This window comes from Leptidea sinapis, chromosome 22 (assembly GCF_905404315.1).
Source record: "Leptidea sinapis chromosome 22, ilLepSina1.1, whole genome shotgun sequence".
Lineage (NCBI taxonomy): Eukaryota > Metazoa > Arthropoda > Insecta > Lepidoptera > Pieridae > Leptidea > Leptidea sinapis.
Window position 1 is genome coordinate 6,266,539 of NC_066286.1, and position 25,333 is coordinate 6,291,871.

The 25,333-nt window shown below is 36.4% G+C and overlaps 1 protein-coding gene across 1 annotated transcript in view; it reads right to left on the minus strand.

Annotated features, from left to right (window-relative positions):
• The window catches only part of LOC126970780 (neurobeachin), a 421,762-nt gene extending 396,682 nt beyond the window's left edge, over positions 1 to 25,080 (minus strand). The window contains exons 1-2 of the mRNA XM_050816853.1: positions 24,933 to 25,080; positions 3,793 to 4,490 (exon numbers count right to left, since the gene is read on the minus strand). Of these exons, the coding sequence (XP_050672810.1) occupies positions 3,793 to 4,008 (216 nt within the window). The 5' untranslated portion in view covers positions 4,009 to 4,490; positions 24,933 to 25,080. The remainder of the gene's footprint in view (positions 1 to 3,792; positions 4,491 to 24,932) is intronic.
• Positions 25,081 to 25,333: the final 253 nt, after the last annotated feature.

The following is a 25,333-nucleotide window of genomic DNA, read 5'->3' on the forward strand; positions in this document are numbered from 1 at the left end:
TTTATTATTTAGAAATCAACGTCTTCTGGCGGTTCCCGCGTGTCGCACAGAAGCTCGTACTGCAGCGCCCGTGCCACGAGTCTTGAAATTGTATCGCCTCGTAGAAGTCCGCCCTGATTGTGATCTATTTACTAACAGACTTGAGGTGTTGTTGCAGTTGCTGCTCCAATTTTGTGAGTCCTCGCAATAGCAATGCACTTGATTAATGTAATTGGTGTTGTAACCGTTTTAATCAAAATAAATAAATCAGTAAACCAAATTGAAAATGTTTGTCTGTGTCTCTCTGTTTCTTCCTGGTACCCTCCAATGTTACTGGAAACAGGCACGGTTTACTTTTATTTTCGAAAGTGAATCTAAGGATCATATAAGACGAAACGTTAACGGTCTTCGCAAATAAAACTAGAAAAAGAGATTAAATTAACTATGTCATCACATCGCAGTGACAACATCATGCGTGATTCAAAGCATATTAGGAGTAACGTTCAACACTAAGATTAAGGATTGGTCTCTGATGCGCTCCAACTAGATACCGCAAGCATAATCGCAAAGTGCGGGAACTAATACTACGCACAAGTGAGCGTACTCGAGCCAGTCTCGAACATTGTGTGACGTTGACGTGAAACATGTTCTGTAAAACTGTGCTAATAATTGTACTAAAATGCCGGGTTGCATAATAAAACTGTGTAAAAATATTACTCCAAAAATTCGAAAGACACTGGAGTATGTATTTTGTATTTCAATAATTTCAATGTAGAATAACACGAAGCTACAAAAATTTAAAGATGCCATTGAGGGTAAAGATGCCACGCACATAAGCATCTAATAGTAGCCGTAATAAAAAAGCTATAAGGTAAGGGTTCAACAGGTTTTTTCTTAAAATGAAATGAAACGAAATTATTGAAATGAAATTTATTTATTTGTATGAATCGTGGTTACTTAATTTTCTTAAAACAGATTTGCACGGCATAATTAGCCGACAAATATTTGACAAAGGAATCTTATGCAAAGGATTTTTTTAATTATAATGTTCCCAATTTTCAACCTTTAATGTTGGTGGAATTCTTACAAGAAATTTTAAAATAAGAAGATGAATTGAAAATTAACTACTATTCCAGTCGGTTGCATGGGTGACGAATTTATTATTACTGGTGTATAAAAAAACATCTTGCTTCGTGAAAACAATTATATTATTTTAATCACTTGCCTATACTTCCACACTTACTAATAATTGCATAGCTTAATATTAACGTCTCTCTCCGACCAGATGCTCGACCGGAATGCCCCCACTCTTTTAAAGGAATCTAATATATTCCTTTCGTTTTTCATAGACTACCCACATAACGGATTTTCATATGGAATAGCTTACTAATATCGCTTAAAACATATGAATCAATTACAATCATCAAATAGAGTATTATAAATTGAATATGAATAATAAAAATAAACTTGATTAAACTGACTAATTTGTAAAACAATAATAAATAATCATAAATTCATTACACATGATATGATGTTATTATTAGTATTTTAATTGTAATGTAGGTATTACTCCCCATCAGTATAAACTAGAATGCACAGATACAGTATCGGCTTCTGAAGGCTAGCCTTATGGTAATTAAGCTCAATTTGGCGGCACGAGGAGAGACGCCACGAGGGATGCTGTAGAGAACAGTCGTTGGAGCGTAACTAGCTGTTCCGGTTTTAACTTATAAATTGCTATTCTCCAGTTCTAGAACTTTCCCGTTATCAATGATGGAAGTTATAATACTTTACTTTGCTCAAACATTAAGCCTTATTCCAATAAGTAAATCGTGTGTTCGTAATGTTCAAAATCGCTAATCTCCTAAAGTTCTTTACCCATCGTTTAGAAATTTTTACATAGGTTTAATGGATTTATGACCAACAATTCTACGATCGTGAAAAATCCTTATCTGTATGTCCTTTTATACCTGAAAAACGGCTTGCACTTTGGCACACTCTTGGCGTTGTGACAAGGTTGAACACTTTCGTGATGATCATTGGTGAGTTAGATAATGGGACTGGCTAATGGATACGTGATGACTATATTCCACCGGTATTTTTGTCCATTGTCCGGGAAAGACGCGGAGTCAGCAAAGATTTGTCTGTTTGTCTTTCTCGTAGAGCGGTAGTTCAGCTGTTTTTCATGCATTGAAACGGCAAAGACGTATCGTGAGAGCACTGAGTAATGGTATTGTACGAAATATCACACATTATATATTGTGGCGCTACAATGACGACATTAAATGAACACACGGGTAGAGCTATCTAACCTTAATCGTTAGAAAATAATTCTATAATTTAAAGTAAATAATTTAAATTTTTATATGATTTTAAACTATTATCATCGCAAAACTTTAACATTGTAATTATTATGAGTACCCGTACTCACGCTATATATTATATTGAATTGATGCCGAAGTTACGATCCAATTGCATGAATCGTGGTCGCGGCGGGGCTGCGGAGGCGGCGAGAAATACGTGACACATTGCCTTGACGATATAAGACCTTCCGCAGCTGCAGTCAACTTTATAGACCCCGGGGCACTAGTATGGAATACTGTCTTTTGGTGAACGTAGGTGGGTGACCACTTTTTTGAGGGGAAGGGGGAGGGGAAAATTCTTTTATATCAAACTTCCTCCTTAGTATCCTATTTTATCAGTGACCCCTTTCATGTATGGTAGTGATGCGCAAACATGGAATCCCGTGGACTCTCTCTGCAGTACAAATGCAACAAAAGATCCGAAAGTATGGACGTGGTCAGTAGCGTGTGTCGTGAATTAGGGAATCAAAGAACAAAACGAACTAGGCGCCAAGTGGACAGATTGATGTACTATTAGAGTCAAGTGTCAATGTACCAACTGTTTCTCCACTCTTGACCACGAATTAAAATTTTAAAACGAACAAGTTACATATTTAGGAAACAAAATTTTTATTATCCTTACGAGGTCGCATAATACGACACGAAGTAGGTGTCGGTCCTACCCTAGCGCACGGCTACTAGATTTCTTACAGGTTGTTCCGAAATTATATTATGAAAAATTTATTTATTTTAGGTGAATGATTACGGTTTAGTAGTTCTACCCGTATGTTTATTTAATGTCGTCATTGTAGCGTGACGCTGTTGTATATAAGAATAAATTCCACGAGTAAAGACAGAATTCCAAACTCATTTTACAAAGTTTCGGCACAAACAATACCAACAAAATTAATAATTTAACTCAGATCCCGTATGCGAAAGTTGTACAACAAGAGTTATTACATTTACATCACAAGTTACGTGATCGGAGCGCTGTGTGAAACGACAACAAGTAATTATCATTTTATAATATTTTGCTAGAAGCATATAACTTTGATAAGAAAAATACAGATTAATAAATTGAAACACGAGCGAGTCTGTCTTCATGTTTACCTTCTATCAATCAAGCCATGGTTATAATATGTATATTCTGAATCTTGGAAATGGCTCCAACGATTTTAATGAAATTTACATGTAGTTTCGGAGGCGAGAAATGGATCTAGCTATTTTAAAAAATGTAGTTTTATCAGTGTTTTAATGAGAAACAGCTACAATAACATTAGAATACAAAGGTAAATTTCGCTACAATATACAAGACTATTATAGCTCAGATGGGACATTGGTTTTCCGGAAAGCAGAAGACCCCGGTTCGAATCCATTCTAAAAAATCCGAGCAAGGCTCGGTGGTTCAGATATTGTCGTTAATGTGTCGTTCCAGTAAGCAGAGTTCAGAAACACGAAGAGGTGAACTCACCGAGAAGGCCTTCAAGAAGACCAGGCACTGAATGATGCCCTCCATGGTGTCACCGGTGAGACAGAAGGTGCCGGTGAGGTGGCGTCCGCGCTTGTCGGCCAAGTGCGGGCCGGCAGCCAGGCTGGCGTGCACCAGCGCGCCCCGCGGCCGGGCGTCACGAGTGGCCAACACCCCGGGCAGCTTAGCGCCCTCCATCAGGCGCGCGAACGGCTCCATCCTCCGTTACCTGCGCTTGCGCATCGCAGCCGGTACTCGAACCGGGGCACTGGTTCACTTCTTCGACTACTACCCGCAGTGAAATAGTTAACGATTTCGTTCGATATTTAAAATTTCAAGTTCATTACACCAACCAACATCCCCTTATATATATTTGGGGGATGTAAAATTGATAAACAACGTAACTAGTTCTTTATTTAGTAATCAAAACAACTTTGGCACTAGATTATTATTGGCACTTATTACCGTGAGTGTAAGAGTTAAGGTTGCATCGGGATATCAATGTACGAGGACACGGAGGCGACGGGCGCAACGGGCGCACGAACTTGTGCCTGCAGGCGCGGGCGGCAGTCGTCACAGAAACACTGTCCTATATCCCTCCAGCGATCGTTGCAGTGCATCAACAGCGACACCACTGTATATATCAGCACACTTATGGTGGCCAGCGTTAATATCCCAAACATTTCGGCCGCGCTCTGCTACTACATACAAACGATGTTAAAAACACGTTCCCAATGCGTTTACGGTCGGTATATTGAAAGTATAGTGTGAAGTAAGGAAATGATAACTGATATTTTCATGTAGGTCATGCGATGCTGACAGACAAAAATGTTAATTCTGAATAATAAAAATCTCTGTTTTTGTGTCTTGTTATTAACTATCTTGCTATGTACCTTGCTCCTCATAACTGTTTTTAATACTCCATATTTGGTTTTCAAATATCCATATCGCCTTCTAATAATTATTGTCTATTGTAAACTAAATAAGGTTAAAACTTAATTTAGGGAGGTTTTTTCTTTATGATACGTGCATCCTAACAAATAAATTCGACTGGTTTTTTTTTCTGAATAAATAAATTCCAATAGATAGACCAGATAAGCATCCTGTTTCCTGAACTTGAACCTTACATATTTCATAATGCATATTTCTTAAAATTATGGTTGTTATTTTTTTCTAAAGTAGCAAGGAACATTTTAAGTATTTCCCATTAATAGGGGAAAGTAAAGATAATGACCCAAAAGTCTCGTAAAGCTAGCTAGCTAACAGCTTTATTGAAGGACAACAACAATGGCATCACGTTTTGAAATTAGCCGAGCGATTAGCGTAGCGGTGGCGGCCGCCGCTCGCCTTTATACAACTGTAATCCGCCAATTATTTCTGACATTAATACCATGTATGAATTATCATGATAGTGTCGATTAACGGCCGTTCCCAATATACTATCTACAGATAGAGATAAATTACATCCTTCTACTGTCAGTAATTAGCTGTCAATAAACTGAAGCTGTCCCAATATACCCGATAAGTCATCTTATTACATTCTTATTACCTTATATTGGGACGCCTGAATTGCAATTTCCATACAAACTTCTATCGCTGGTAAGCTATACGGCCTCCCATTGACAGACAGCGTGTACGGATAAGGTGAGTTACCGTACATAAGTTTATTGGGACAGAAAAGTCAACGATAATTACGTTATTTATCTCAAGTATGCCACAACCGGAGATAAACTGAATATTGGGAACGGCCGTTAATACCATCAAAAATGTTAAGTCGTGTTGAGAAACCGGTACCAATTACTGTCATAGTTTTATATTCGTGTAATCTCATACAAAAACATTTATTAGTTATAGTATCCACGCTTCTCTGTGGCTTGTATATTTTTGTAATGAATATAAGGGACGAGATGAGCAGGATGCTGATGGTAATTGATACGCTTTTTTCTATAACAATGCAGTTCCGCTCAGGAGTCTTGAAACACCCAAAAATTCTAAGTGGCACTACAATTGCGCTGGTCACCTTGAGACATAAGATGTTAAGTCTTATTTGCCCAGTAATTTCACTAGCTACGCCGCCTCCTTCAGAACGGAACACAGTAACGTTTACACATTACTGCTTCACGGTAAATAGGAGCCGTTGAGGTACCCATAAACGGTGATGGTAGCCGTCATCCTGTGCAAAGGAGCCTCCCACTGATATATATAGTATAACATTAGATTATACGAATATATTATTATGTAAATATTTCATAATGATTGGTATTGATCATTACTAGATTTTGAACAAACGAATAATTTTTATTAATGAATGGATTAGTATCCGTAACAGACTTCTTTAAATTGATAGCAGAAAAGAGAATGAAATATCATCTCAAAGATGTCACATCCTTAGCGTGGACCGCTTCCACAGTATAAGCTGCCAGTATCTGGAACTACATGAGTTATCATCGGAATCCATTAAATCATTCTCCCCAGGGACATTGTTCGCTTCACAGAAGCAGTAAGTTTAACGGAGATGGTCTAAGCCGATTGGTAAACGATACATACAATACAATCCGAGGACCTTTACTGGGAATATACAATTAATTGTATTTAGGATTAATAACACTAATTCCCTAATTAACATAATATCCTACTTTCATTCTTTAGGAAATTTTGAATAAATTATTAATAATTTATTCAAAATTTTCTTAATTATCGTCTATTATTCGAAAAATACAGACTTGTGGGTAATGTCACAACCGGAGTGTAAATAGCTATATTATGACCGATTAATTATTAATTTAAAATAACACAACTTCGTTTCATAGTTGTTAATTTTCGCAATTAATGTGAAAATTAAATATTTATAAAATCACGAAAGATTAATTTTCGTGACGTGTATCCAAATTATTATGTGGTGAGCTGGTAATAAGCTAAGTGATACAAGCATGATAACCGCAAAAACGTGTGACAAACCGCAAAAGATGCCTACACAAGGAGGAGAGCAAGGCTGTTATTTAGACCGAATTAAGATTTTTTAAGAAGATTCTATCTTAGAAAGTTTTGCTTAAAAAGTCGCCGGGGAATATCTTTAAATATAACCCAATAAAGATTGATTTTAATCACACAAGGCTTCACAATTTTGATCAACCATACAATGATAATAAATAAAACACTGACCGAATCCTGCTTTTAATGTATTTACGTTATAATCAATTCACGGCGATCCATTTTAATAAAATTTCTGTCAACAAATTAAATAATGGCAAACAAATTTAATATCATCGGAACGTGGGATAATAATAACATATCGGTCGGCGGCGTCGCTGCGTCTGTCTGTATTGATCGTTAACTGCTTGGTGTGCGTGCCATCGCAAACTGATGAGCTCAAGTGAGAGTTACACAAACTATTAAAGTGCGGCTCGCTCATTTAAATATTAATACACTCAGTGCAGCGGCGCCCTCGAAACGTGTAATTATGAGACGAAATAAGCATTCCATTCCTTTTAGCACGATCCCGAAAAATACAGAGCAGAAACAATGGTTTAAAAGCTTCACATACAATTTGGTCGGGCACTGCCCGCGGCTACGAGCTCCATTACTGCGACCTACTTCTACCGCATAATTAAAGGCAGGAACTCAAAAATTCACCCTTAGTCGCCGTCGTAGCCGACTCATAGCAGAGCACGTAGCTCGTAGCCAGCGTAACCCACGCTCAACGAGTCGCACACAACACTTGATGCATTTAGAATATTAGACGTGTTTCACCCTACTTTGACTCGTAAAACGCAATTCTCTCTCGAGGACTACTTTGTGTGAGTTAGCGCGTTGGTGCTTAGAGCAATGTTTGTAAGAATGCTTTGCTTGCGAATTGTAGGCGGACAATTACAATTACTAACCATAAACAGAACATGTGATGTATTACAAAGCTTTTTTGTTTTTTAGCTGCCCAATTACAATAGCTATTATTTGTTTTTGTGTATTTTTTATGAGAAGAAGTGAGACGGCATATGCTGTCCTGCCCAGGATTCTATATGGCATTAGAATTGCGCTTATCACCACCGTAAAATTACTGAGCTAATGAAACTTAACTTCTTACGTTTTACTAGCTACTGCGCCCTGCAAACTGAAACACTATAATACTTGCACTTTTCTGCTTTACGGCAGAAAAACGCTCCGCCATACCGACTAGGCAAAATTAGCCTGTGAAAAGTCTATATCAATTATAAAGTTTCAATATAATATTGACTTCCATAAATAAAGTATACAAGATGTGCCCGTAACTACGTCAGCGTGGACTTATCTATCTCGGCATGTTAATATAATCTATATATACCCATAATATAAGAGATTTCCACCTATATATTGACTCATCACGATATCTCTGGCGTAGAGACTTGAAATTTGGTAGGAATATTCCTTTTGACGAGTAGAGATCAGCTAAGAACGGATTTTATGGAATGACACCTACGTCCGCTAATGCTCAGTAACCGTTGTGAGGACGGAGTAACGTCTGTCAGGTCAGCTAGTATAATATAAAAAGCAACATATCTTTCTTTGCACGTTAGTATAATTTACGAGATTGTTTTGATGTTTGTTAATTAGGCATGTTGCAGATTGGATTCGATAATAACCTGAACTTAAGCCGTACGTAAAGTGTAGCCCATGCAGCTAATATACGTTAATAAAGACCAATAATACTCCCCTACCAAATAGAAGTTGAATTTCCAGGAATGTGTCCATATAAGTAATTTGCGCAATGTATAGGAGCACAAAAAGCAAGTCACACTTAAGTCAACGCTGCAATGGAAAGAATATGTCCTTGTGCTTTTTATGATTATTGCGAAACAAATCTCGAAAACTGTTCAAGTTTAAAATTAAATGGGAAATTAATAAAAGTAGGCTCGCTATATTTACCTAAAATTTCAAACTTTTTATCGATATTAATATCGATACCAGTCGTAAATAAAAAAAAATAAGAAAATTATATGATGACAAAAATATGCTTCACCCCAGTTGTTTACAAAAGTTAGACCATAGCTGGTAAAAATAAGTGTATTATACTAAAATTCATACCTTTGTTTCATACACAAGACAGCAAAAATGTCGATAGATTAAATAATAGAGTTATAACCTGGATCGGGAAAATTTACGACAACATTGGAACACACAAACCCACTCTCACATGGAATGATGATGAAAACAAAGAACCGATAGCTACCAACGCAATCCAAAAGAAAGCATTCAAAATTTATAAGATTACCATTAGGTGTAACCAACATCATTTAATAAAATCATCTTATAAATTTACAGAAACCACAGATTTATTTTTTTATAAATGTGAACGTGTTAGACGTCAGTAAACGTAATAATTATTGTTTGATTTGTCAAATAAAAATATGTAGAGCCTCCACCGTGACGAACAGAAGTGAAAGCGCACAGAAAGAACAAACGATTACCGAGCGAGTGGAAAGACGACTCGTGAATACACAATTATTTTGTAATCGATTTTGTAAGTTTCGCAAAGATGTAAAGCTTTCTTCTATTGAGCATTTTATAGTTTCGCTGTTGTTTGTTGCACAAAATTCACAAGCGATGTAGTCTTCATGAGTGTAAGCTAAATAAATGATTTATAAAAGTTTCGTACGATACGACGACGAGATTTAAAACTTATATTCTCATATGGTGAAGATAAGGTGCATAACTAAAACATAATTAATTTAAAACGACCGTTCGCCAAGAGATTAGAGTGATTTGTTATCAAATTCTTCTACCGCATTTATCACAGGGAGTGTTCCGAAGAGCTGTTTAACCTGATTCCTGCCGCCAAATTCCACCTTCGCACGACACGCCACAAGTTAGGATATCATCCTCACCATCTGGATGCGGTCCTCCACAGTGCGGTTTTCAAGGAGCTTTCTTCCACGTACTACAAAGCTGTGGAATGAGCTTCCTTGTGCGGTGTTTCAGGGACGATACGACATGGGTACCTTCAAAAAAAGCGCGTACACCTTCCTTAAAAGCCGGCAACGCTCCTGTGATTCCTCTGGTGTTGCAAGAGATTGTGGGCGGCGGTGATCACTTAACAACAGGTGACCCGTATGCTCGTTTCCATAAAAAAAAAAAAATTGGTAGAATATCTATTAACTTTACCAGTGTGTCATTCGACTGATTATTTATTTATATATTTATTTGTATTATTTGGCAGTTCATGACAAAGCTCTCTGCTCGTCGGTAAGTGGAATACGTTCTACATATTTTATTACATGTTATATGCTATTAGAACTTTTTCATTGTATGAAAATTTTGCCAATGACCCCCCCTTTTCTCTCACTCTTATCGTTCGCCTACATACAACCTCGCATATTTACATATTGTCCTGAAAACAAAACTAAGTTTATAAACTTACATGTATTCGATAGCGGCAACGGTGCAAAACCATTCAATCAGTTAAACTGCCAATTGTGCGCCTTCGGAAAAGTGTCACAATTATGTGGAGGTCCGCAACATTAGCTAAGTCACGATTAGATACTTTCTGTGACATGATGTCTCGATTGTATCAAAAATTACTACAATCATTATTATTACTATTTTTAGTGAAATAGATAAGAAAATATTGCATGCTAATATTATGACATCTATTTTAAGAGTGGAGTATGCTGGCCTAAGTTGATTACAGCATCCGCATGTACATCATCAGCATTGAATAGTAGAAATCGTTCTTCATTAGGGTACTCAGAATTTTATAACAGTTGCATGCGAATATGACATATATTTCAAAGTTTGTAAGTCTGCTAATTGTAGAGCAATTACCGCACCCTCTTGGGTCAAATTAATCGTCTACTGCTCGAGAAAGCGATAATAGTTTCTTATGAATGTAACGTCTATTTCAAAGCTATTAGAGTGCTTATAGGAATGTGGTTGCAGCATTCTCTAGCGTTGAGTGCCTGAACTTTTGCTTAACCCTCGAAAAATATCTTTATTAATTGTGACATTAGAATGATAGCTACAGTCAGATAATTTTGAATAACAATAAATGTTCATTCACACATATCTATGAAGTCACAGTTGCGACACAGTACTGGCGCAGTACGAAATATTCTTTCATAAATTCGCTATGAACGCATCCCCAGATGTCAGTGTCAGTGCCTACACCGTCAATCACGGTCGTATTCGTTGACAACGATATTTTCTGCCGGATCACGGACTTCGCGGCACCAAAAACAAAATGATGAACGAGCGATTTATAAAGTTGGTTCGTTAAATAGGGTTTTGTATGATTTATCACATGCAAAGTACATGGATTCGAAATCTTTCATTAATTCTCTGTTTAATGTCATGAATTCTCCTGTCTTTCTTAATTGCCATGCTTCATGCATCCATTTTCTTTTTTTTCCTTCATGATGCTGCTCTTCTTCTTTGTCTAAATCAATAGCTATCATTGATAGATCCATAGTATTGAACAGAGCCACAGCAACAATCACAATAGTTGACTACGAACACGTTTTCACTGAAACTCCGTCAACTGACATGTGTCAATGAATCACTGACGCAACACTGATACTGACTGAACTGAGCGCACACGTTGAGGGAACTGTGGCGTCACTGATATGTGTGAATTGTCTCTAAATGAGCTTTCCATCAAAGTCGCATTTATGATTTGTAGCTAATTATATCATTGTCTTCTGTGTGGTACAAATACATTTGCAAATGTGTGAGTTTTTGCGAAATTAGTTCCCACACTAAAGAAGTTTAAGGGCACTGCCACTTGTTTTATGTATTCCGACTATGTGCTGCTATAAAGTGGTTTGTAACTAACATCCGCACATAATTTACGTGGACACCAAATGTATTACTCATAATCAACTACGTACCCACAATAAGAACAAAAACTACGAAAAAATATACGTATTTTCATTATCTGAATAACAACAATCTTCTTTTCTTAATACAATCGTTAAGGATTTATCTCGCTTGATATATATAATAAGTCAAGATACGATGAATGAACTGCTCGGTGTTATTTTACATTTCGGTTTCAATTCAAAAAGCTATCGGACACAAATTGCCGCAGAGACACAAGGGTTAATGGTGAGGGGAGATCGGCAGTATAATTCGTAATTCCAAAAACAAAGGGACAAAAGGCAAAATAACGTGGAAATGCGATCAGTTAGGAAGTATTGATTACCGCAATCCATTCTAAACCAAGCCCTCCATTAATAACGCCGTCCGCCATTACTTGTATCATTTTGTCAATTCAGCTTACGTTTACTTACTAAAACTAATAAGGATTATTTGAATCGATTTTTTCAATTTGTTATGTTTTTAAGGTAACCCTCACTTCTGGGATTAATACACAAATAAAATTTGAAACAAAACTTTTATGAACGATGCGGGACTCGAACCCGTCGTGGGTCGTCTGGCGTTCCATGCCAATGCTCGAACCAACTGAGCCAACCATTCGAGTGACGTATCGTCATAAAATCTTATATTTGTTCAACTCTCAGGTTGTGGCTCTAAATTGTTTAGGTTTACAAGAGCGACATTCCAAGTCAATTTCCTAATATATGAATATGGGGGTTGAGCAGGTTATCAACTGTAAAGTAGATCCTGTAGATGAAGCCACAACCTGAAAGTTGAACAGAGCATACAAGATTTTATGACGATACGTCACTCGAACGATTTTTTCATCGTAATTTTAAAACAGGTAATAAAGGGTTAAGCAAATCAGAGCGAATGTTAATGTTTTATTTCTGGCTAATTCAAAACACACATTGTTGAGACAACACAGTAACTGACACCGCTACAAAAACAAACTAAAAATTGCAGTAAAAGTAAAAACTAGCAAAAACATTATTCGTGTTACCCATCCCAAATTAGAAAGTCAAATATATTCACGTTGCACGGGTAGCAAGCCGTCTGATGTACAATTTTATATTTCGCAAGAAATCCCGCAAAGTGTAAATCGTATTTCACTCGCGGGACAAGAATTCAAATGCTCAAGACAATTTTCACAAACTCGAAGCGTATGCGGACGCGAACTGAGAAGATTGTGTTGCAACCAAGTGTAAGATATTTTGAACCGATTTACTACAGAATTCCATTACTTACCGATTTATTACAGAAATTATTTTAACGTTCGAGGAAGCAAACGGCCCAGATATTCAGGTGAAAGTAGAAAATCACAGCACGAGGACATTTACACAACCAGAGGTCAAGAGATGCACTGCCAGCCTTGAAGCTCCCTTACTCGCATCAGTAAGAGAATACACCAGCCGGAAGTTGATTCCACAAAGTGGCAAATCTTGCAAAACGCACGGATATAGAACGCCGGACATCAACATGATGCGGGTGGATATTCTCAATTTAATGTCATGTCTGGGGGTGAAAATCGGCTGCTGATATTGACCTGAAGACCTATGAATATTCCCCGTGATTTATATAGTAGAAGAATCAGAGAGAATCCATATATTTATGCAACGCGAAAGAATCAAGTCGATCGAAGATTGATCTTCGATTACACGAGCCGTTCTTTGTTACATTCTTTCAAATAGTAGAGGCTGGCAGGTATTGGATAACACCCACGTCTGGGACCAATTAAAAAAAAATGATGTAAGAAATTATAAAAATATTAAAATCGACAACAGGGGAGAAGAATCATACACTCGGACAATTACACGGACACCAAATTTTTTATATTTATAATAGAGAGACTACCTGAACCTTTAAATTTTGTTAACACAAAAAATACACAATAAAATGAATATTGCAGTTTTATAAGCTCCAAATAAAAATACACCGAGATAGCAGAAGAGCTGTGAGAACAAATTGATTCAACTAAAAAGAATAATAAGATTTGCCTTTTAAATGCAGAGGACTATACAAAAAAAAATTCCAAACAATAAAATATTAATTTGTGATCAAGAATGCAATCTAATATGTAAGACTAGTAGGTATTTGAGTACAGAGGAGGGCACCGCTGTACCAAACCCACATTGAACCGAATTTAAAGTTAAAATACAAAAAATTTAAAAAACAAAAGAGATACAAAATCCTCCAACTTGTATCTGCTACATAAAAATTAATCGCTAAATCTAGGAATGGCAGTCATTGTACTGACGTAATGCTTACTACTATCATTATCATCAATCATATTATATTTATTATGCAATGGAAATTCCACTAAAAGCTCTGACGATTTCGAAGCCAACAGATTTAGCATCATTAATTATTAATATTATACCTACTCGTATATTTACGCGCCACAAGCCAGATTTGACAAATATAGATAGTTGTAATTAGAATTATTCACTACATTAGGTGCGGCATCTCCGAGCGAGTGGAAACACCTGATATTATCTCCAGATACAAATTAATGTAGACATTAATGTTAATATGTGCCTCGTAACAGTCAGTCTGTATAACAATAACATTAGCTAATGACTGTAATTAAATAGAAGCAGTGTGAGCGTAACAAGCTGAGATTTGCCTTGTATTCGTCTCATATCGCAACATAATAACGAATGAAAACTTATAATTGCACTTAAAATAAAGATTATAATTTTCTAGAGCTACGAAAGCACAATCACGACAGCTTTTTCGCTAATCACCGATATCTTCTTCCAAATAAACAAAAGGTGTAAGATTTCGGATTTAAATAACTTAAGTTGGCAATAAATGATTTTTAGTATAGGTTTACTTAATTAGATTGTATATATAATAATTTAACAACTAAAAACTTATAAAGAAAAAAAATTTAACAACGTGCCTACGCTCAAAAGAGGCGACAAACTTATAATTTTAAAGTATCTATCGCTATTCTGTGGCTATACCTATATATATAATTTCACCAAAACGACTTGTAGGAAGAAAATATTTTGCTAGGTTTTTGAATGCATTGAGCTTCAGATTTTCTATAGAAAACAGAAAATAATTTCACAGTCAGTCAGTTAGTCTTAACCACAAAAAAGGTGGTAGGGTGGCAACACATAAAATGCTGTAAGCTTCAGACCGCAGGTTGAGGTCATGACAATCACAAATAAACGTTTTCCGTCAACACCGACGAGATTTTGGGTCGAACGAATGTGGGTGCTCCGGCGAAATCAAACCCGAATCCACTTGAGCCTAATCCAAAATTCAAATAAAGGATATGTTTGCATGACCCAAAAATGAACCTAATAGCAAAATTTTGTAAAAGTTCAAGTTTATCAAATTGCTTGCAAAGTAAAATTTAGAGAGCTAGTAAGTATCTGCAAGTTACTAAGAAGTAAAGATTGAACCAGCATACATTGACGAGAACAGGTAGAAAATTACAATGTCTACGTAATACCCGCGATTGATGATATCTTTTTACTGACACTTTGAATTCGCGTGTTCGATGACAAGGTTTGATCAATGTGTATTCCCAAATTTTATACCAATTTAATATAACGTGAAGAATGACAAAGACCTTTTTTGCGAAGATTGGAGGAAGATTCGACCAATCAGTACGTGATATATAGGATTTACTATAAAAATGATTTACTGTGCCTGGAGTGGATTTAAGAGAAGTCCATAAATTGCATGTAAACGATTGTTGATGTGAAATTCATTCGCAAGGGATTTTATTATAATATTGAGAGCGAAATAATACTGTCTAATCGTAAATATAGAAATTATTTCATAGAGAATGACGTTTGGAGAAAAGAATATGGATATTGAAATGATTATGTCGTCGCAATTTAAAGAATAAATAATCAGCATTGTATAATGGAGTATCGGGGAAGCGAGAAGCATCGGCTCGTAACATAATAAATAAACCGAGATGAGATAAAGTAGAATTATTCATGCGCCCATATAATCGTATCTCATACACTAAATTGAGTGAAGCATCCGAATCACATAAGAGGGAATCGCAAAGGCTGTAATCTTGCTGGGCCGAGGGACAGTTAGGATCGAGTTTTAAAGAAATTTTCCCGCTCCGATAACTTTCTCAATTACGTCCGCTTCGATGGTCGACGGTGCGACGTGGGCGTCAGCTCTGTCCGTAAAATGCCAACAGAATAAAAATTAGGTGAGCAGACAAAATCAAAAGATCGAAATCTAATTAATTTTATGCCAGACATTATGACGATTGCCATCAATTTTGTGTTTGTTCTCCCCACATTTTTCTTACAAAATATGATGGATTTAATAAAGGGTTACGAAATAAAAAAAATGTGTGTTAAAACATATTTTTCTACATTTATTAATATTTAAAGCACAAAAATAGCTACTACATCTTTCAACGGTAATCGCCGTGAGGATATATTTTGTGTATTGTGTTTAATTTAGAAATCTGGAAGAATTTTAACGAACGCCAGTTATGTTGTACAAAACGGCGGTACTTTAGTAGAAGTATGAAGTTTACACCGACAATAGAAAAAGTTGCCGTAGCTTATATGTGAATATTCTATTCATTGTAGACTATTATAAAAATACTGTGTCGTGAATCTCCACCGCCGAAACTTGTAGTAAACTTTTACGGACTAACTTCGTAGATATGGCTTTTGAATTGACAGCACAAATCGAAATCATGTAACTTTTTTAATATTTCACACAAAACTTTGCTCAAATTTACATACAATCAATTTTAACATTCAGGCCTTACTTGGTTTAAATACTTTTTCGGTTACTTTTATTTAATGTTTGTTTATTTGAGAGATTGAAGAAAACTTTTAAACTTTTCGTAGAACTGACTTGTATAATCAAAGTTGTTGGTAGGTATTGCATGTAAAAATTATGATAATGGCGACTATTTTAATCAACAATTATCGATACAGTAGATACGTTCTTGGCTCGACTGGAATTCGGCGAATCATTCCAACCAGCCCGGGATCAATACCAGTCGCACGCTTAGAAATATACAAAATTTCTCCATCCCTATCCTTATATTTGGGTTGACTAACTGCGGTCTTCTTGCTACTGATCGCCACAGATTCTTTATCGTTGTTTTACCTTCCAATCTTCCCAGATACTTTAAGACACCACGCGTATGTTGATAGTTATTACTAAAACCGTTGGCATTCGTACCATATCTTCCAACTCTAAAAGTTATTGTCTCATTCGTCTTGTCTCTACGTCCTGTGTGACCGCACTTAACTTTAATACGATTAGGTTTTGCGTATTTGAAATGAACAAGTGAATGAATGGGTAAAATCTTACTAGTACGTGGTATGAAGGTTTTCAACAGTCCACAGTACAACTATAGAAATCTTAAATAAAAAAAGTTTTATATGCATTCAATAAATACGTATTAAAAGAACTTAGAGGAACTGGACTAGGTTTCAAAAAACCGGTTCTTTGAAAAGAAGACCGGAATCAGTAAGAAAACGATTTACAGAGACCAGGGATAAATAATTGAGTATTTTTAAACAATCTAATTAATTTATTTATTTATTTACTTTATTGGAGACAAAAACAGAAACAATAGATTAAATACATATACAAATTATAATTAACTAAAATAATTACAATTATTCCCTTGGCACGTCTCACTGAGAACATAGATGTTAAAGATAAAAGCGACATCTGCTTAGGTGCAAGCTTGCACGTACAATTTACAATACAAGTTAATCGTAGCAAAGGTAAGCAAAACTTGGTAAAAGTAAGCTATATAATTGTAAAACTAGAATGTAAAACTAGAATGAATATAATCCTAATTACGATTCCCTCAAATAAAAACTTATTAATAAATCGGTTCACCCAGTCGAAAGTTCTGAGGAAACAAACAAAAAAAAACATACCGACGCCGACGACTTGAGAGCCTCCTCCTTTTTTGAAGTCTGTTAAAAAGTATTTTACATCAGAAAATAATATTAATTTTATCTTGCATCAAATCCCTTTTACCAATGTTAATACAAAAAATATTCGAATAAATTAAAAGTGCCCGTTTTTTTGTAAAAGACTTTATATATCAACATCGAAAGAACGTTTGGCTTAACTAACAAGGGTGAGAATATACATCCAAACAAGCGAGCACGTATGAGACGCACCTAGTGAGCAAGACACTCCCGCAGTACTTAGTCCGCACTCGTATCGTCGGGCAAACACGCCGTTAGCTGATGTGTCTTTGATGTCGTTTCACGCTTAACTCACCGAGATCTGATCATCACTTTTACCCCTCCCCCTACGCTCCTTCGCAACAAATTTCCAAACAAATCATCGATAATTTATAAGTAAATCTTGTGTATACAAATATTATAAAGAGAATATTTCTTCATGTACTTAATTTGGTATGCAATGAAAGACCTCAGAAACAACTTGACGGACCGATGTTATACTATCACATAGAAGTATGTATATTTTTATATAATATACTTTCAAATTCAGTCTATACGAAGTCGCATTTGACTGTATCTATTCATTATTTTTTTAGCATTTGACTGTATCTTACAGTATCTGTATCTACAGAGACCTCATAAGAGACATCATCGGAAACTCTCAATAATACACACATCAAAAAAGTCTAAGCAACATGTACTAATTTAAATTTTAGGATGGTTTTGGTTCTAATCATATTTTTAGGGTCCTATGATGTTAAACTAACAGCTGTTGTCTTTAAAAGTTCTTTCAATAACAGAAATTAACAATATTAGAAAATACTGCAGAAACTAAGGTACATAAGCAACTAAACATTTTTTTAACAAAATGAAATTTCTAAAGAAAGAAGTGTCACAGGGATACAAAGTTTTTGAGACTCTTTATTCTAGCCTCCAATAAAATAATCATCTCAGCAAAACAAATTTTTGCACCTCACCTTTCAAACGGTTCATAAATTCCTATGAATCTTTATCCTTTTTATCTACTCTCTAATACAACAATCATCTCAACGAAACAAATAATTGCACCTCACAATCCAAACACAAATTCCTGTGACTCTACTTCCTTGTTATCTAATCTCAAAAACAAATTATTGAATCGCTTCTCATCAAACGGTTCACAAATTCCTGTGAATCTTTTTCCTTATTACCCATTTACGATTCGTTATTCACTTACTAAGTTATATTGAAAATAATATTTATACTTGATGTACTGTATATTATATGATAAATACTCGACACACGTCGACTTACAATAATCAAATATCAAATCAATTACTTCTCTAATTCGGAAAACGAGTAATCTATCTATTGATTGATTACGCTGTTTGATGATGTTACTATTGTATGCTTGAGGTGCTTCGCTCACTTCGGTTGCTCGCTAAACCCTGTTATAATAATTATTATTAAGTTATGTCATATTGAGATAGTAATAGTATTTAATTGATCTGTATCAGTCTGATCTGTATCAATTTGTCAGATTTTAATAATATTATTTTAATATATACTAGTGGGAGGCTCCTTTGGATTTTGGACAGGATGCCGGTCGATCATGGGTTCCACAACGGCGCCTATCTCTGTCGTGAAGCAGTAATGTGTAAGGATTATTGCGTTTCGGTTTGAAGGGCGCTGTAGCAAGTAAAAATACTGGGCAAATGAGACTTAAAATCTTATGTCTCAAGGTGACGAGCGCAATTGTAGTAATTTTTGGGAAAATTTATTGAATTAGGCGTTACTTTGCGGAAATCCATAATTATACAAATGATTTAAGTTTTCTTTAGTGTTAATTCCGCCAATATTTGTCTTTAAAACAATTCGTCCCATCCAAATTTAGTCCCATCACCTTTGTTACGTATCTCTTCCGGGGGTAATACGTCGCAACAGCCGACCAATCACAGCGCGTCATTTCATGGGACGAGGGTATAAAAGAGCGGCTTCCGGCTCATTTGATTCAGTCTCGTGCCAGATTTTGGCGAGACAACAAGTCCTGAGGATGCCTCGTGTAGAGGCGACACATGTCGAATTGTTTTAAAAACAAATATTGGCGGAATTAACACTTAAGAAAACTTAAATCATTTGTGTAATTTTTGGGATTTTCAAGAATCCTGAGCGGCACTGCATTGTAATGGGCAGGGCGTATCAATTAATCTGCTCGTATCGTCCCTGACTGTCATAAAAAAACATCATTTTGCGGAGAACTTGAGGCCAAGATCATACTCTGTTCCCGACCTGATGTTAAGTGGGCACCGCAGCCAATGCTTTACGGTTGGTGATTTCTTTAATCTTTAATAAAAACTCATTTTACATTTGATGTTTGCTTTGCAATTTGCTTGCATGTGGAAGAAAGTTGGATAAGAATTACACTGTGAATAACCGTCAGTCTATTTGAGTTAGAGTATTGTGGTGGTTGGTGGAATGCTGAAAAAACATTCTCCCGAGGCCTCTATGCAACGTGAAGGGGATCGAACCAGTAACAGAGAGACAATCAGACCAAGTACGCAATGGTGTGCTCGGATGTGGGCATTTGAAAGATACTAAGCTTTTGACAAGGCAATGGTCCCTAGATCATCGACGGACGACATTCGAAATTTATGCATAAATCACCATGTGTATTCTCTGGAGTTTGGTACGCGTCCCAAACCAATCGACTGCAGCGCAGGAGAGGTGTGCTAAAACGGCGACTAGCGTATTTAAATGAACTATAGCATGCTGTATCGAGCTGGAAATACCACGTAGAAAGGTTCATTGCACAGTGTGCTTGTAAATGGAGGAAACATGTGATTGAAATGAAATTCAGCGGCAGATATTCAGTCCAACAGCTCTTTGGAACTCTCTTCGTTATAAATGCAGTAGAAGAAATATAATGATTGTTTATCGCTATATCAGGCCAAGCAAATTAAACGTTCACAGATTACCCATTATCAGCAGCTGCTGATATAGTGAGGAATCCAGTAATACGCAGAGCTCTGCGTTGCATGGGTCAAGTGATTCTAGCTAGCCAGTCAAGAGGAGTATAAAGAGCGTTGATACGACAATTGAGACTTTTTAGTGCATGATATTTGATATCACTTGAGTCTTCTGGGAATAGAATGCGGAACATTTCTGTGTTCGATAAAAATAAACACGTATCTTCCGGCACTGGTTGACGCTTTCCCGAGAGAGCCCTGCAAGGCTAGTTTAAACATGATCCATATTGGATGAACCTTCTCTTACCATTACCACTATGGAACCTGAATCACACGCTTAGATACGGATGTGGTCCTCGAAATTACTAATCTTTAGCTATAGAAGCATACACAGGATGGAAATTATGCTCAATACATTGTCCGGAGGACAGGAGAGATTTACTCGTCGGAAAACACAAGGCTGCTTTGTCTCAAATTTGTGGTGGACGACATTTGAGTTCGTGTTGAGTCCCCTGATATTGCCCTTGGTGATAAACGGCACTGTGCCCTATCCAGAACACAACGGAGTGCCGGAGCGGGCTGAGGGAAGGGTTTTCGACTAGCTGAAATAGCTACTGGCCTCCTGGCGTAATATTTTTTGCAGAACCACTGTCATATTGTGGTAGAAGGTTAGGGTGGGGGGGGACCTGTTCTTGACAAATACTTATGCCAAACATAGCGGTACTCTTCACACCGATTAATCGTGCTAGTGTAGTAGTAATCTGGTGCACTCTGCTATTTCTTAGACTTATTAGACTTAGATGGCAGCGTGACTCTTCCATAATATAAAGAAACACAACAACGACTCGCTTACGACACGACGGGATCGGAACGTCTCTTATCTACTAGAATTTCTACCAATAGAGAACATTTTATTTTACACAGTCATATTTATTATAGGCTACAATTTAATACCCCGGGTATCTATAACACGTAGTCGCTGTTATGTTGACATCTGCGTGTCCGTGACGGGTCCTAAAATATCTAGGTGGAACTAGAATTTAACTACAGTTGACGTTTCATTCTCATTTTGTCTCGTCAGTTAAGATGCATATGCAATTGTCAGAAAACCTTTTTGTCTTTGAAACTTTTCTCTCCACAGACAATAAAGGGCTTTTAATTACATTCACCAAACAAACTACTACATAAACTGAATGTGAACGTTGAACGTTCGCGAAAAGCGAAACAATATAAATATTTAGCTCAAACACACCAATATCACTTCGCTGAATATAACAAGCGGGTCGTTTTCATTTCTCACTGTTGCATTTAATGATACCAGGACATATGAAAGCACTGCGAGTATCGTATAGTAAGGTCTCGTATTTTGTTTTTAAAATCATTTGATAACATACAACGCCATAGTAAAGATTCACTGGAAATGTTTTTTAAGCTCTCAGCTTTGTTTTTCAAAATTAATGCAAGCGATAGGAAAAGCACTTTTGGTGAATAGTTCGAAACAAGTATACACGTAGTTTATTTTAACTTAATTCAGCGTTTTCCACACTGTCTCCGATTTGCAAAGAAAAAAACTGTCGACGAACACGTTTCTTATGAACGTTGACATAAAATGCATTGTCAGCATTAAATACCAACTAATATAGTAACACTGGTAAAGGCGGACGAAGTCGCGGGTAGCTAACTAGTACTATAGATAGCTATAAAACTATTGACTTTAGTGAAGCAAGCAAAGTAAATGTCATGTTCGACGATCAATTATCGAGTCTGTGAGGTCATGCTCACACGAGACATGAAGAGTTATCTACAGCTACAAACATATAAGATCTTTAGAGCTAGATGACTATGACTTTCTATTGGTAACACTAAATCTCTGGCAACTACGTTCAATATTTATGTGAAAATAATACACCGCATCGAACTTGTGCTAACAACTGACTGCAAACATTGTTGTTTATGCACTGTTAATGTTTAAACATTTGGCTATTAATAAATTTGTTCAGGATTGTTACTCTGTTTAATTTTACTTAATATTACAAAACGCGCTATTAATATTTCTCCATGTTTGTATAGGACGTGTTTTGGATTTTGTCGTCGTAAATCAATCAGCCTTCGAAACCTTCGACTTTATTTTACAACAAGGGATGCCGAAGAGTCTAAAGACTAAACACAAACATAATCAATAAAGAAGTATTAATAGTATAAGAAATGCGTTTTATATAAATTAAATTTTCTTTTTTAATCTAAGCGTCGAAAAATTCGTTTCAGTGGAAAATGTCGAATGAGCGAGCGCGGTCGTAAGGATCGTTATGAACACGGAACTCTATCACCGATGTATTAGGGAACGATAATGCTCTCTTTTAGATGCAAAACACTTTGCGGATATTCGCGTTACCCGCATTCTCCCTCTTAATACACGATTCATGTGTTTGTTTCCACACAATATACACTAGATGAGGTAAGGGAAGAGTTTTATGAAGAAATATCAATAAGTTACTTGACTTACTTCACCTTATTACGTGTAAACTCGAAAGCATTGTACTATACAATTTCTATGCTTCCTTGCGACGGCTGAGATTTTATAAACGCGCTGCTTTAAAATTGAACGAGATAGACTGATGTCCATGTGTCACTTACATAAAATTGGTTGCACTATCGATCAATTAATTATATTATTAATGGAGACACTGAAATAAGATTCTAACGAAGCTTAAAATGAATATATTGAAAAGTAGAAGCTTAATAAATCTGCTACTAATCTATACCACAACAGGCTTCCAAATAGAGATATACTGTCTCAAATCAATCGTGATGATGTGGTGTGATGACATAAAATGTCACACAAATTGCAAGTGTATGACAAAGCTTGTCACCCACACTTAAGTATTAAACCTGGCCTGCTTATAACGGTTGCCTTAACAGCAAGAAACTATGTAGACGTATAAATTATCTAAGTCCGAATTATTACCGATGCCTTTGTCACCTTTTCGTAGGGTGCGTTTGATGTTAACGAGCGATGAACGAGTTATACTTGCAATGAAATAGGAAGTGATAACAGCTTTGATAATTTTATACTAGCCATGAGTAAGCAAGACAAGCCCGTCGAAAAACTATTGTAATTATTAATTTTTCACACTAAACACTCTCACAATTAAGTGTAATTTCCAACCTCTAGTTGGTCCTTCTTTTATAATAAAAAATAAATAAAAATGATAACATACCCAAACAGAATTACACAGATTTTAATTTAAATAAGTTGCTATTAACAAAAGAAATTTAGTGAAACGTCCCAAGTCACTTAAAGTGCTGGACACAGCTGTAAAATCTTCAATTACGCGACAAAGAAATCAATTATGATTCCACATAGCTTTTGTTTGTCGGCGAAGGTGTAGTATGAAATGAAGAAGATAAAAGCATCACGTTGATTGTGACGCGAGACAAACGCGGCGACATCTTTCTTGCTGCACGCCGTGACACAGTAATCCCATCCCTATCTTCAGGTACTGAATATTACGCTAAGAGCACTATTAAGTTTTATGACTTATGTAATAGAGGCTAATATATTCGGTAATTAATGTGAGTACCCGTAACGTAACGTAGAGCAATTAAGCCTTCTTTTACTTTGGAGAGCGAATAGAAATTCAACGCATAAAATGAAAGCGCATACAATTGCAAACAAAAATCGATACGAAGGTCAGATTGTATACATTATATAGTCTTGTATGAGTAGATATGTGTATAGGTAAATATTGGTGACGGCCAACCTCTGCTTTGCCCGTGTTCAGTTTGAAAGATATAGCAGATCCTTAGCAGACGTAAAATGAAAACTCAGTTCTTAGTATATCAAGAGAAATATTCTTCATTCATTATTTTAATATTCATATTTTCGTTTGAAGCTAACTAACCTTAACTTAAAAATGATAGCTTAAGAATGATATGATAAATTCTGATAATATAATTATTTGTACGTGCGATGTTCGCCAATATATAATTTGTGAAATGCATAACTTTACCACTTACTGTTATTAAAATAAATATCTGCGATACACAAGACCATACGCACAAACTTGACACTCGTACCGTTGACAAGCGTATCAAGTCGCGAGGTTAGTTCTAGTAAGTAATTTAAAAACATTAATTAAATGTTGTATCTATAGATCACACAGCAAGACATCCGCATCGATGGCAAAGACAATGGGATAATGTGAATGACGTGTCTGTTGTGGCGTGGCGTTATGTTAGTATAGAGATGATGAGCGTGATACAGAGCAACACGTTCAATTCACTAACACGGCGCTTCCAGTGCACTGTAGCAACTGACGCTACTTAGTAGTGTGGGACCGTTAAACGCATCGGGAAACTTATCCATTATGTAATATTATCGTTCACCGATTATAAAACAATTAAATTATCGGTTTACCAGGTTGGTGCAAGCTTTGCGACGAGGGTACTCTTACTGAGTGAACTCGACACAGTGTCAAGTTAGCAGTCGAGCTGCGGCACTCGGAGGTTATGTTGTCCTGGTAGCGCGGGAGACAGCAGCGCTCACACGTTCCGTGCGGACGGTAGGGCGGGCGGCCGATCACTGGAGGCTCCCCGGGAAACTTCCCCCGCCCCCCGGCCAGAGCGGCCCCGCACCCGGCTCATCTCCGCGGGAAATCTCAACAATTATTTTATTTGAAAAGCTAATGAGACAGACCATCGAACGACTAGCACGATAATGCCGTTCTTAACTTGTAAACAATCATTATATCTAAGTACTTACCTAAAAATTTATGTTTTCTTTTCCAAACTTACTTAAATTAATTTCATTTAAAAGAA